This window comes from Oncorhynchus kisutch, linkage group LG18 (genome assembly GCF_002021735.2).
Source record: "Oncorhynchus kisutch isolate 150728-3 linkage group LG18, Okis_V2, whole genome shotgun sequence".
Taxonomy (NCBI): domain Eukaryota; kingdom Metazoa; phylum Chordata; class Actinopteri; order Salmoniformes; family Salmonidae; genus Oncorhynchus; species Oncorhynchus kisutch.
The window spans coordinates 20,879,323-20,893,752 of NC_034191.2; the positions used below are offsets into that span (position 1 = coordinate 20,879,323).

The 14,430-nt window shown below is 42.6% G+C and overlaps 1 protein-coding gene across 2 annotated transcripts; it reads right to left on the reverse strand.

Annotated features, from left to right (window-relative positions):
* Positions 1-1,316: 1,316 nt before the first annotated feature.
* On the reverse strand, positions 1,317-11,647 carry wscd1a (WSC domain containing 1a). 2 transcript variants are annotated; one of them, XM_020508298.2, is made up of 9 exons: positions 11,372-11,647; positions 7,026-7,825; positions 6,684-6,798; positions 5,680-5,864; positions 5,433-5,554; positions 5,096-5,270; positions 4,697-4,861; positions 4,240-4,440; positions 1,317-4,029 (listed from the first exon to the last, which is right to left on the reverse strand). In XM_020508298.2, exons 2-9 carry the CDS (start codon positions 7,459-7,461, stop codon positions 3,677-3,679), a joined length of 1,752 nt encoding a protein of 583 aa, XP_020363887.1. In that variant the 5' UTR covers positions 7,462-7,825; positions 11,372-11,647; the 3' UTR covers positions 1,317-3,676. The 2 variants fall into 2 exon arrangements, with proteins under 2 accessions (XP_020363887.1, XP_020363888.1); XM_020508299.2 differs by having other exon boundaries at positions 11,277-11,647.
* Between the last annotated feature and the right edge of the window lie 2,783 nt (positions 11,648-14,430).

The window sequence follows — 14,430 nt, forward strand, 5'->3', positions numbered from 1 at the left end:
TGAGGATTGGCCACTAGCCTAGATACAAACAACTGGCTTTCGGCATCGGGACTCAGAAACACGTCACTTTGAAGCAAGTGACTTTTCATAGCAGGTTAGGAAAGCATTTTTGCTAACCCTTAAGCTAATTCTCCAAACCTGCTACGTTAATTATTCTAATCTGCTGCGTAAATTCTCCTAACCTGCTACGAAAAAGTTGTGGCGCGTTTTTAGGGAATCTCTTTCGACATCACAACATAGAGAAATGTAAGATAGATATCATGCACCGGCCTATATTTGAATATTGACAGACCTACTATATTTTAATATTGACAGACCTACTATATTTGAATATGGACATACCTCTATATTTGAATATGGACAGGCCTACTATATTTGAATATGGACAGGCCTACTATATTTGAATATGGACATACCTCTATATTTGAATATTGACAGACCTACTATATTTGAATATTGACAGACCTACTATATTTGAATATGGACAGGCCTACTATATTTGAATATGGACATACCTCTATATTTGAATATTGACAGACCTACTATATTTGAATATTGACAGACCTACTATATTTGAATATGGACAGGCCTACTATATTTGAATATGGACAGGCCTACTATATTTGAATATGGACAGACCTAATATATTTGAATATGGACAGACCTACTAAATATCGGGGATTATCTCCTATGACTAGATAGGCCTTTATTGATTAATTTGAATCCTGGGTGGTAGGCTATGGCAGTGTGTGTGTGCATGTGTGCATTAGAGAGAAACACACAGAGAGAGAGAGAGAGAGAGAGTGCTGGGAGGTGGGTTGAAAAGCAACTCCACCTTTGCTGACCCATATCCTGAATAAGCTGATGAGCCTCTTAAATGTAACACCTTGACACCTCTCTCCTGCTGCCAGAAATAGGGGAGAAAAGGACGCCTCAGCCGAAGACACCAACTAAACATACAAAATCACCACACACAAATCATACTAATTAAATTAATGTGTACACATGCTTTCTATCGTGCAGGTTTGTCAAAAACTTGTCCATGGATAAAAAATAATATTTATTGTTGTCATATCTGGACAATATGCTTATGGAATGGCTGTAGCATGCATTACTTGTCCTGTTAGGATGCTCTATAGGTCCTACCCTGACACCATCTGGTGGATTTTATATTACAATGCCTGATAAAGGAAAGACAATGTGAACTGGTGATTTAGGTATGATGTGGACAGCATCGGTATATGTACTTATCACAGTGTACTTTACCAGTGTTGAGGTAAATTGCAGGTTCAGACACAACACGTTTTAGTAACCTCTTGATTAAATGTTTGTTTATTCTTCCATAGTTGCAGTAGTGGTATGGCAATGGTGAATCGACTACAGCCAAAGTAAATTGAGAATAGTATATATTGAGGGAACTATCCCTTTACCCATAATTCCAACATTGCATACCCATGGTCTCTGCTGAAATATACCCTTTTATTTTCAGGATGTACATGCTTTTATGTGTATTTGTGTAATAAGGCCTAATAGGAATGCAAGATGTAGTTTGGTATTTTGATATATCACTAAGCTGTTTTGATATATCACTAAGCTGTTTTGATATATCACTAAGCTGTTTTGATATATGACTAAGCTGTTTTGATATATCACTAAGCTGTTTTGATATATCCCTAAGCTGTTTTGATATATCCCTAAGCTGTTTTGATATATCCCTAAGCTGTTTTGATATATCCCTAAGCTGTTTTGATATATCCCTAAGCTGTTTTGATATATCCCTAAGCTGTTTTGATATATCCCTAAGCTGTTTTGATATATCACTAAGCTGTTTTGATATATCCCTAAGCTGTTTTGATATATGACTAAGCTGTTTTGATATATCCCTAAGCTGTTTTGATATATCCCTAAGCTGTTTTGATATATCCCTAAGCTGTTTTGATATATCCCTAAGCTGTTTTGATATATCACTAAGCTGTTTTGATATATCACTAAGCTGTTTTGATATATGACTAAGCTGTTTTGATATATCCCTAAGCTGTTTTGATATATCCCTAAGCTGTTTTGATATATGACTAAGCTGTTTTGATATATCACTAAGCTGTTTTCCAAAAAACATTTAACAAATATTTTGAGTGTATTCGATGCTGCAGACAGGGAGGGAGGGATAGAGACTGAGACAGAGAGAGAGAAAGAGTACCATATTATACAATTGTAAATCCAGACACTTTGGTCCAAAGCGCATCGCCCACACAACCAGTGCTGCTGCTCTTATCAGCTCAGTACAAATTAGTATAGAGGACTAGTGACTTGACCCTCTTCCCTGGGCTGCAGGCTGGGACTGTCTGTCTGGCCTGGTCCAGTGCTGCTCTTGACCTGGGACAGATCATTCTGTCATTGACCTACACACTCTCCCTCTCCTCTCTGGCAGTGGTGTAAGGTACCTAAGTAAAAATACTTTAAAGTACTACTTAAGCAGTTTTTTGGGGTATCTGTACATTACTATTTATATTTTTGACAACTTTTACTCCACTACATTCCTGAAGAAAATAATGTACTTTTTACTCCATACATTTTCCCTGACACCCAAAAGTACTCAATATCTTTTTGAATGCCTAGCAGGACAGGAAAATGGTCTAATTCACACACTTATCAAGAGAATATCCCTGGTCATCCCTACTGCCTCTTATCTGGCAGACTCACTAAACACAAATGCTTCGTTTGTAAATTATGTCTGATTGTTGAAGTGTGTCCCTGGCTACCCGTAAATTTAAAAAGCAAGAATATCATGCCATCTGGGTTGCTTAATATAAGGAATTTGAAATGATTTCTGATACTTCAGTATATTTAAAACCAAATACTTTTAGACTTTTACTCAAGTAGTATTTTACTGGGTGAATTTCACTTGAGTCAATTCCCTTTAATGTATCTTTACTTTTACTCAAGTATGACAATCGGGTACTTTTTCCACCACTGCTCTCTGGGGATGTAGCACTCAAAATACCTGACAGATTTGTTCCACTTCCCTTGGCTGTAGTGTAGATATTTTTTGGATAAAGGTATATTTTGGTTATTTGATGATCTAATTATATTTTGTCAGTATTACCATAGGAACCCATTAATTCTGTATATGCCTAAAACACCACCTTACAAACACTCCAATGTTAACTCATATAACAGTATCCCTTTTCTGAAGATGTTGCCTGCATTGTATATTTGAAATGTCACTTTATTATGTTGTAATCCAATATATTGAGTTTTTATATTTTGATCACAAAAACAAAACTGAAAAGTGGATTGTACCACAGGATGTAGCCTATAGTTTTTATAGGAGGTACAGTTTATTTAGAGTTGATTTAAAACAGAGGAAACTGTTTCCGTTGTTTGGTACACTTATCAGTTCACCTCCAATTAGGCAATGTCCCAAAAACCAAAACACATCTAAAACAGAAAAACAGAGCTTTAATAAACCAGCGCTTCTAAAGCATAAAAAGTGCTTTGTGAGAATAGCCTCTATGTTTCCTTTGCAGGGCACGTTCCTGATTTGAAACGCTTTCTCTTGAGTTGGATTGGGGGTATCCATCCATCCGTGCCACCACAGCTTTAAGGCAGTGAAAACTGAGGAGGGACAGGGTAGTGGACAAGGTAGAGATCAGGGTTATCAGAGTTTAGCAGTCCATCATCTGGGCAGATACTCCAGTGGAAGGCCTGTGTGGTTTCTGTCCCGGAGAGCCTGGTCCACAGCACGGATCAGCCCGTCTATCAGTCCTCTCATGTCGGGTGTGAAGGGGTCGAAGGTGGGCTGCCGGGCCCCGGAGCGTTTAAAGTGTCCATCCTGGTTGCTCTCGGTACACAGCAGTCTGTCCTCTGTCACTGTGGTGTTGAGGAAGGAGGCGATGGATCGTAGCCGGGGCACCAGCGCTGTCTGGAGTTCCTCGAAGTGGACCACTAGGACCCGTTGGCCGAACCGCAGCCAGTCCAGTACGTGGGATGCCCACCAGGAGGCGTAGCTGCTCACAAACTCAGGCCACTCTACGAGAAGTGTGGGGGTGGGGGCATGTTATTGTGCAGTGCTTTTCAGAAAGAACATCAACTCACACAATGCAGACAGACACACAGACACTCCCCCCTTCAATAAAAAACAAAACACGGTCCCAGAAGGACTCCTACTGGCTGGTGTACTATACTGTACATGATTAATACAAGCCACAATAAAACCCAGATTCCAGGCTGGCTCTGTACCTTTGGTCTTCCAGTGCTGATCAGAGGCGTATCCCAGATGTCCTGCACACTTCCTGTTGAACTCAGCCATGAGGGAACGGTACGGGCTCCTGATCAGCAGGATGACAGAGTCATACATCTCTATCTCTCTTCTCCCACTTTCATGTGTTTTCACACAAATGGTCCGACCACTCTTCCAGTAATCCTTCTCGCCTTTGAAGCCTACAAAACACCAAGACACAGATGCACAAACCATATGGGAAATATTTTGCTTTTATCTTTGGCCATATACACCAAGCAAGACAAGAGGGGTATGGATCATAACTTTCAAAAAACAATCTTGAATTCATTATGGACTGAGGCAAATAGCTGGATCTGCACAACAGATGGCCAAGGACAAAAATGGTTTCCTAATGTGTGGGTGCCCTCTTTCCTATGCAGTGTAAACATACAGTGGTTGTACAGTATAGGAGCTGACCTCTGTTGTAAAGGGTCCCATCGAAGTAGTAGCTGCCTGTGTAGTATCCTGTGGCCAACTCTATGAGGTGTCTGACCCAGGTGTTGCCTGCTCCTGGGAAGCTGGAAAGCGCTACCAATGAACTGGACTTCTCTGGTAGGAAATTCTTCTCTGTGCATCTGGAGTCTAGGAGAAAGGAATGTAACATTTTAAGTTAGGATGGGATTTGTAAATAGCCTGCTCAGAAGCATACCGAATTGCAGAAGACAAAGTCCAACACAATTTGAGTGATTGATTTGAATTTCCGTGGTGCAAAGTGGAGTTTGGTGTCAAGCGAAAGTGGTGCTTAAAATGATTTCACAAGGTTGGCAGTCCTGGATTTGAAGGAAGAATGCTTTTGTGGTTGTCTGACCGTGTTACCTGGGACAGGTGTCTGGTAAACCTGGTAGAAGTGCTGGAGGGTTGATGGTAAGGAAGCTTCAGTGGTGTTGCTCTGTGAACAGTGCTCCTCCTCAGCCGGCTCATGGAGAGTGAAGTCAGGAGTAGCGTAACCACAGAAACAGTCCGGACTCCTCAGCATAGCCAGTGGAAACTCCTAGGCCAGGCAAATTGGATAACACTTTAAACAAACTAAAACATATAATGGGTATATAGGGCATTCAAAAAGTCTTCATAGGCACATAGTAAATGCTTCACAATGTATTTATAAGCAACGTCATACTGCAAAATCCTGGCAATGGTCCCCTAGGGGTCCAACCTTATTCATGCAGGCCTCTATGCAGGACTGGGAGGTGAGGTTGAGCTGGAGCACATGGACCAGAGATGTAGAGGAGCTGTTCTCAGGCTCCCTGAAGCAGCCGCGGTAACGCACGTTCCTGTCTGCAAACACAGGAGATGTAGTTTGCACAGCTGCAAGTCTCAAGTGAATGCGATGCGATATCAACTTCACACAATCTCCTGTTGTTCCCCAGCTCTCAAGATTGGACCAGGTCCCTCATACTCACATCTCCTCTGGCCTGGAAGCATATCCTCCACCGTGAATACTGACAGGCGCCCAACACCGCCACAGAGCGAGCCTTTCTCCCCTTTACAGTCCAAGTTACATTCCTTGTCTCTCACACGTAGGCTGGTGATGTGGTTGCCACAGTAACACTCCGACCCATACTCCAGACCAGCAAACTGGTAGCCACTGTATTAAATGACATTCAGATAGATATGAACCTCTGGTAACAGTTTACATCAATTCAAAGTATGCACAACACATCCGTAATCTCTAAACAATCTGGTTATTCATAAGAAACTTATTTAATATATTGATTGCCTAAAGAGTCTTCTTTTTAAGAGTAATGTTTTTTCTATAACTATGCTGAACCAGGCGTATAACATGAGAACATACAGTATGTTAATAATGAATTCAACAGCAATGCAAATGCAGCACGCTCTTCAACCCTAGGGGTTAATTAGGGGAGTACCATATGTCTCGCTCCCTTTGCTCTGCTGCACAATTAATACTGACAGAGACTGAAGCAGTCTGCCTGCCTGTCGCTCCCTAGTCCCTCACTGCAGATCACCCCCCCCCCCCTCCTCAACTCCCCCAACATCTACCCTGAGACCACAAAACCCCTCACCTCCTCTGCTCACACGTCCTTAATTCGGAAGCTTCAAATTCTCAGCCTGGGACAAGCCAGCTAGAGCTCTGCTCCCGCAACTGTAGGTCTGTGCTTACACTCTTTCCCCCAAACCCTCTTCCACTGCTAGTTAATACAAGTCAAGTATCATGGAGCTCCTCGGGGTGAGCATATGCATATGCTATGCTAATTCTATAGTCTGCCTACCTGTGAGTGCATTCCAGATACACAGATTCTGTGCAGTTTAATCTGCAGAGATTATAGGATGGGAATGGGGGTTATATAATGTTGATGATATGCTCCTCCTGAGATGTGAAATATTTCCTATATTATGAAAGATCTGATAATAGTGTGTTGAAGCAGGATGGAGATATATTTACCTCGCTGAGCAGGTATCCTGGCACATGGTGCTGGTCATTTTTCGGAAATCAGTAAATACAGACCCCCTTAAAGCCCGCTCCTTGGAATTATCCAGAAAGCAGCCTATGTAAGAACCTTGACGTGAGACCAAACAAACATACATAAATCAGCAAAGCATTAGTTACAGGTTAAGTAGTCTGTCATTGTGTTACTTCATTTTGTCAACCACTTTCTCAGGTAGCATCTCCAAAACTTGAGGAGTTGCCACATAGCTAATTTATAGAATACAAAACCCCTTCAGAATCTCCACTCTAAATGGCAAAGAATAATTTTACTCATTTTTGGGATAGGTCGGTAGGTACCCTTGTGAGGCACATTCTTCCTGGGGGTGCTCCTCTCCACCTGTGACATATCCTTCTCCGTCATCAGGCTGTGGAACCAGCGCCGCCGCAGGTGTCGGATCTCTAGATTCCTCGACATGAGCCAGCGTGCTCCAGTCCTGTTGTCCAACAGGCTCCCAGGCTGGTACCCCTGCCCCCTGGCCATGATCCGTGGGCTCCTGCCCCCGTAGCCTCCTACCCTCACGGGTGGCATCCCCAGCTCCAGGGCCCGGGGTGGTGAGGGTATGGAGGGCAGGGAGGGCAGTGGAGGGCTGGTGGCCCCTCGCTGGGTCACCACCAGGCTGGCCCGTTGGAGCAGCAGGACGCTCCCAGCCATGATGTAGGCCACACCCAGGAAGAGCAGGAACAGCTGAGCCCTCCGGAGGAAACGCTGCAGTCTGTAGAGGGGCTTGGCCATCGATACCCCTCTTTATCTCAGCCTGCCGCTGGCTCCAAACATATACAGAGCTCTGGTGTAAAGCATTCTATCCCAGTATCATACCCCCTTGTCTACTCATCTCAGCAAAACAATTATTGTGATCTACAATAATTCTCAGAACGAGAGGAACAGGAATCAGGAGTTGGTAGACCCTACTGGTCAAATGTCCTTAGATGTACCTCGACCTTGAGCCGCTTGAGCAAGAGGTTCCACTCCATAGCTTGTTGATGTAAGACAGAACCTCTCGAGTCAGGATGATTCAGCCCACCTCCTCCAGAGCCAATGGAAGGCAGTCTGAATGAGGTCAAGGTTCAGCTTTCTCGTCTTATCCCCAGAGATGAAACTACAGAAAGGAGACACAGGAGAAATATTGTATTATTGAGGCAGAGTGATTATGGTTGTATACGTCTCTATTATAAAGGAGAGGAGGTGAGCCTAAGTCAGTCACCATTTCCTCCTCTACAAGATGGCAAACTATAAGTTCTATGTCTACAATATGTAGTTGGCATGCATGACACAAAACCAATTGCCTGAATGGTCTCAAAACTAGATCCTGCTCTTGTCAGAGTAACCTCTGACCTTCATCTCAGACACTGGTTTGGAACATGGCCCAGTTCTAAACAAAGGCTTGAGATGCGATGGCATTCTTTCTTGCCAACACAAAGCGAGACCAGAGTGGAATGAAAATAAGCTTAGAGAAAGAATTTACAGAATAACTATCAGATGCAAGTTTTCCTTCACAAAAATGACAGCTTCAGTATCGTTAGCTAGTGATTAAATTACAGTCTTTAACCACAATGAGCGATTCATTGTGTCATCATCTAATTTGTCAGTTTCTGACAGGAACCAACAGTGAGGTCAACACATCTTGCTCAGTCAGCCTTTAACCCCCTCCCTTTCGGCAATAACATACTTGTTTTTGCAGAAAGCAGATTGCACTTGTCAATCTTAACTGGGCAGTACAAGACAGAGGTAATGCCAGTTTTTCTCATCACCAACTGAGTTGTGGGTAGCCTCTTCCCTTTTGAAGATATATCAAAAATAGGACCCCTACAGTTATGAAGCTGAGCTTTTCACTAATGAATGTAGATCATTGCTCAAACAACACACAGTTTAACCAGGACTGTGTGTATGGCATTAACAATTTTGGGTTATGCTAGTACAGATATCAGATGATTAAAGGCATTAATCACATGCAAAACAGGCTACTTTTAAATGGAGAATAAACATTAGAGACCAGCTTCAAGAATTATGGGAAGGCTGGCAATAAAGCACTGCCGTGACTAAGAGAGCCTGTACAAACAGATACATTTATCTGTCCAAAAACCTGCCAAATCTCTTAAGTTTCAGGACAAGACAAATCTTATGCAGAGTCAGATAAATCTCTTGAATATTCATCCAAATTCATATCCTGATATGCCAGGCAGAGCTCCCTCTTACACGTTTTCTGTGTTTGTGAGTTCTGCCTCAGAACAACTACCTTGCCCCAGGCAAGCACCGAGGTACTTCTTTAGTTGTTGTCCTTTGTTTTTCTTTTCAATTTCATTATTTCCGTTGCTCCTTACTTCCTGGAACCCAAGGACTGTCTTCAGGTGCAGTACAGACAAGTTGATGATCATAAACATAGTTAAGCTCTAGAGTAAGCTCCCTTTCATATGCTTTAGCCTACCTTCACATCTTAGACTATCTTGCACATTTTGCCAGTTTTAATCATTTGTTTTTCCAATTAAAAAACCTTACTGTGGCATTTCTGCACATATTTTTTGTGACCGAATGTGTATTTTATTTTATTTTTTATAAAGCAGGAGTATGAGACCAAGAACAGGAGTTATTTATATATATACATTTCTGTGAATTCTGACCCAGATTTTAGGGTGTGAGCTGAGAGTATGCTAAGCCAAGGACAGCCTCTCCATGCGTGACCTGTGTGGAATACACTCAGCCACTCCTGAGAGTGGTCCAGGGCCGGCACTTACCAATACTTTAAGAGCCAGCCAGCAAGGGATATATATATATGGAGCGCTGCATTAATATTTTGTTAGGGAATGGACCTGTCTTGGGTTATTTACACTTTGTGTTGCATTTCCATTGGCCAAGCCATAAACAAGCCACAGTCACTAAAAACCGCTCAATAAATGGCTGCTAAAATGATCACAAAAGCCAGATCCTGGACAGTATTTTATTGACTACTGAAATAAAATGGATGCATGTGTAAAGATTGAGGAGCTGCACCAAGCTCTGCTGCTGCAAGACTGTATTTATTGAAGAACATCTGGTTATGCCTACAGTGTGTTTAGCCAGTGATTTGCAGAAAGTTTTTAACTGCAGTTACAGAATGTTTTGTTGTAATATTTTTCTTCATCTCTCTGTAGCTGAAAATGTATGGTATGGGGCCTCCTGAGTGGCGCAGTGGTCTAAGGCACTGCATTGCAATGCTTGAAATGTCACTACAAACCCGGGTTCAATCCCAGGCTTTGTCACAACTGGCCGTGACTGGGAGTCCCATAGGGCAGCGCATAATTGGCACAGCGTTGTCCGGGTTTGGCTGGGGGGCCTGCAGGCTGACTTCGGTTGTCAGTTGAACGTTGTTTCCTCCGACACAGTGGTGTGGCTGGCTTCCGGGTTAAGCAGGCAGGTGTTAAGGAGCGTGTTTTGTCGAGTTGTGTTTCGGAGGACGCATGACTCGACTTTCGCCTCTCCTGAGCACATTGGGGACTTGCAGTGATGAGACAAGATTGTAAATGGATATCATGAAATTGGGGAGAAAAAGGGTTGTAAATAAAATGTGACTGGTGGCACACTGGCATCATATCTTTCATTTTCACCTCCATTTTCCTAACCCAGACAACAAGCCTCCAACCATTCCCCCTTGCAACCTTCCACAATTCCCCCTTTTTTACCACTGGTGGACCCAAATGCCAGAGCCCAGGAGGCTGACAGTGGCTTGTGATCTAACGCAAACGGCCCACTGAATACCCCATTCAATACTAGATTGGAGGGAAAGGAGTGTGTGTGTGTGTGTGTGTGTGTGTGTGTGTGTGTGTGTGTGTGTGTGTGTGTGTGTGTGTGTGTGTGTGTGTGTGTGTGTGCAAGAGAGAGAGGGAGTCTTTATCTTGGGCTCTCTGACTGAAAGGATGTGTGGGAAGAAAACAGAGTGAGAAATTCACCACTGAGGCCTGTGTACTGCACCTGCTTTGTCTGGGCATCAATGTAGCACCAATAAGGACACCTACTTGACACGTGCTTCTACATCTGCATTGCTTGCTGTTTGGGGTTTTAGGCTGGGTTTCTGTACAGCACTTTGTGACATCAACTGATGTAAAAATGGCTTTGTAAATACATTTGATTGATTGATACTTCGATGATGTATCATATTTAATATGGTTTTGAATTAGGACTATACATACTCTATAACGCCTTTATACGTTGGGAAAAAGTGGGATCCTTTATATGAGGAAAGATTTGCCAATAAATCATAGGTTAGATTTCAACTGATCAAAAATAATCTCATATCTTCTCCAAGTATTCCACTTGTTTGCATCATGTAGTTTTTCCCATGGCCTCAAAATGCATCATTTATGCATCACTTCAATTTACTATAACCTACAACAACCCTTTTTATTCTCCAATGTCACATTTGAGGTTGTTTTCAACCTGTTCAGTGGCCTATACACGTCCACGGGATAGTTCATGCACAAATGACAACTGAACAGTTTAAAAAAATCAACAATCATCATATGAACAATTTCTAAATATATACGGCTCCACAATTACAAACATACTGCAGGTCTTACCACAACGCCAGTGTTTCGATGGTATTCTGGGCTAAAACAGACCAACGAAAAACAAATCGTTAACAAAAGCTCCATATGTTAATGAAATTCTGCACCTCCTTCATAAATGGCAATCCCCAGTCCTTGCGTGTTTGATTCGAATTGGCGCTCATCATTTCATGTGGCGATGTGGATGTCTCGTCTTCGTAGGCCTCATCTCATCCTTTTTATTTTCTTATGTAATGCCTTCTAAAGCGAAGGCATTAGAAAAGCAATAATCCCAATATTTTTTATCCTCGACATGTCGCCTTTGTCACACACACAGCAGAGCAGAATCACGTTTGTCTCTCTCCGTGCAGAGACCCAGCTGTTTAACCGGATAGAGACAGGAATACAGCGCGCATGCTCTTCAAGGATGCTCCAAACAGCTCACTGGGGTTTCAATGTGCACTGTGCACGTTTTACACATGGTCTACCTAACATAAACCTTCATTCGATTGTATTTAAATAATTTGTCAAAAATAATATAAAATATATGTATTTACATTTACTTTCTATCATCACATTCATTGCGATATATCAATTAGCCTCCATCATGGAACATTCTTGCAATGAATTAGTTTAAATACTGTCATTTTAGACAGGTGCCCCTGGTCTTACAGGCACCTATTAGTATCTGTGAGATAGAGGTTGGCTATTGGTCTTTTTTTATGTAGACTGAAAGTGTCAGATGGCAGGGGAATATCTGTGGCTTGAATTTGAAATATCAGACTCCAACAGCTGCATCAGTGTCATGACCTGGATGGATGGATCAATGGGATCAGTATTGGCCTGAAATTACAAACAGAGTGGAAGGGAGGATAGAAAGGGGTGCAGCTGTGGAGGAATAGACCAAATGCTACATTGTCAGTTTGTAGTGTCAGTCAATTAAACTGTGTTCAGCCCAATTCTGATATTTATTTCACTAATTGGTCTTTTGGCCAATCAGATCAGCGCTGAAAAAAAGAGCTGATGTGAAAAGATCGGATGTGATTGGTCAAAATACCAAATAGTGGGAAAAACATCAGAATTGGGCTGCCGATGTAAATGCAGCCTTACTGACCTGTTATAAGGCTGGTTAGAACATAGGACCTGAAAAACAGAGGATAAAAAAATGTAGTTATTTTTCTCTCTACACACACATTCTTGCACAGTTAAGCTTGTGGGGACATACAATTCAGTCCCTTTCAAAAGGTTATTTTCCCTAACATCTAACCCTAACCTTAACCCTAACCCTAATTCTAACCCAAACACTAATTCTAACCTTATCCCTAAACCCCCTAGAAATAGCATTTGACCTTGTGGGGACCAACAAAATGTCCCAGGTTAGTCAAATCTTTGTTGGTTTACTATTCTTGTGGGGACTTCCGGTCCCCGCAAGAATTGTTAAACACACGGACACGCACGCACACACACACACACACACACACACACACACACACACACACACACACACACACACACACACACACACCAGATGATTGTTTAACTGAATTCCCCAGTGGGCTGCTTGGTTCGACTGTTGATGGAGAATATAGTGGTTGGAGAAGGAACAGGTCTTTTAGTGCCATTAGTAATGGATAGTCACAGCACAAAGTTAGCAGAAGGCAGTGTAGGACTTCATTGTCGGTCTCCCCTGCTAGATTGAAATAGTCCATCCCTGTGTGGTTGCGTCGTAATGAACACACTGATTGCTGTTCCTAATGAGAAACAGAAACATGGAAATGGTCTCTGTATAGAACTGAAGGTAAAACATCTCCTCCGTCACAGTTCTTCACTGCAGTGCAGACTCCCACACACACTCCCATGGGTATATGAGCTTCATGCTATCTTGAGCCTTTGGAGAAGCTCTCATATTCACACTTACATTTCACTCCTGTACAGTCAGTCTCCTATCAACACGAAAGCTAATTTATTACCCAGAGTGCCAATGTGCACAACACCATGCAAACTACAAGTAATGTAATTACAGCTGACACTGCCTGGCGCCGACCACAGACTTGACAGAGGTATACAACCTACTTAATACCAATTAAACAGATGCTAATGTATGCCACTGCTTTGCCCTTAATGCAGATTACACACCCTGTAACCATCTCAGGGACAGAGAACTAGCATCGATCCTGACGCACACGAGGCAGGGATGAGCTCTCCAGAACTCTAAGGTTCTAATTAAATCAAGTGGCAGAGATCTGTTCCCAATTTTTCAAAAGTTATCTGGATTTCGCCTGTCGGATAGGATTAAATGCATAGAAATAGAAAGAATAGAACGGGTTCACCCGTCAATGATTTTTCCATTCTATTCATTCTTTTTCTATGCATTCAATCCTATCCGATAGGTGAAATCCAGATAGATACATTTTTTTTAAACTGTGCCCAGGGGATATAGATGACTAATGTTAGGAGTCCCTTGTAAAGTAGGCTACACCTCACCCTGGGTCAGGATTAACACCTCCTATACATTACAGGTTACCATCCATGCATGAAGGCTGCATATATAACACGGACATATGACACAAAGGCTTATAGCATGAAATCCCTGCGTCCTTTCCTTGCCTTTATATTACCCTCTATAAGCAAGTGGAGGACAATGCGTCTGACTCTAGTCTGTACACTGACTGTGCCAGTGACTGATATGTTCATCAGCTTGCGGTGCAGTAATGTCCAAGATAATGTGTTTGTCATCCGGTCCGGGTGTACAAATCAGCTTATCCTCGGGGACTAAACTGAATGCAGCAATGCATATTAGTAATGAATGAATCCAGGGCTGACTCAGTTCAACATTGACCTCCTTTACTCTGTGAAATGTCAGGAGTTGGTCTGCCCCCCCCCCCCTCCTCCATGTTTGTTAGCATCCATCAGCTATTTCTCCCTGCCCTTTCCCCTTTCTTTGTTTTCTTGCAGTCAGAGTACATTCACGTGTCAGGAATGAGAGGGAGGGAGGGATTTTTGCCCTCTTTCATTTCCTGCAGGGGTGGACTGAAACAGCCCCGCTTGAGTTGGCCTTTCATCATAAAATGAACCGAGAGCGATCTGTCTGTCTGTCTGTCTGTCTGTTGGTGCTGAGGGCGAAGGAGGAACTGAACTTTAAAGTCTGCTTTCCACACTCACTTGACCACAGAGCAGTCACTTGGAT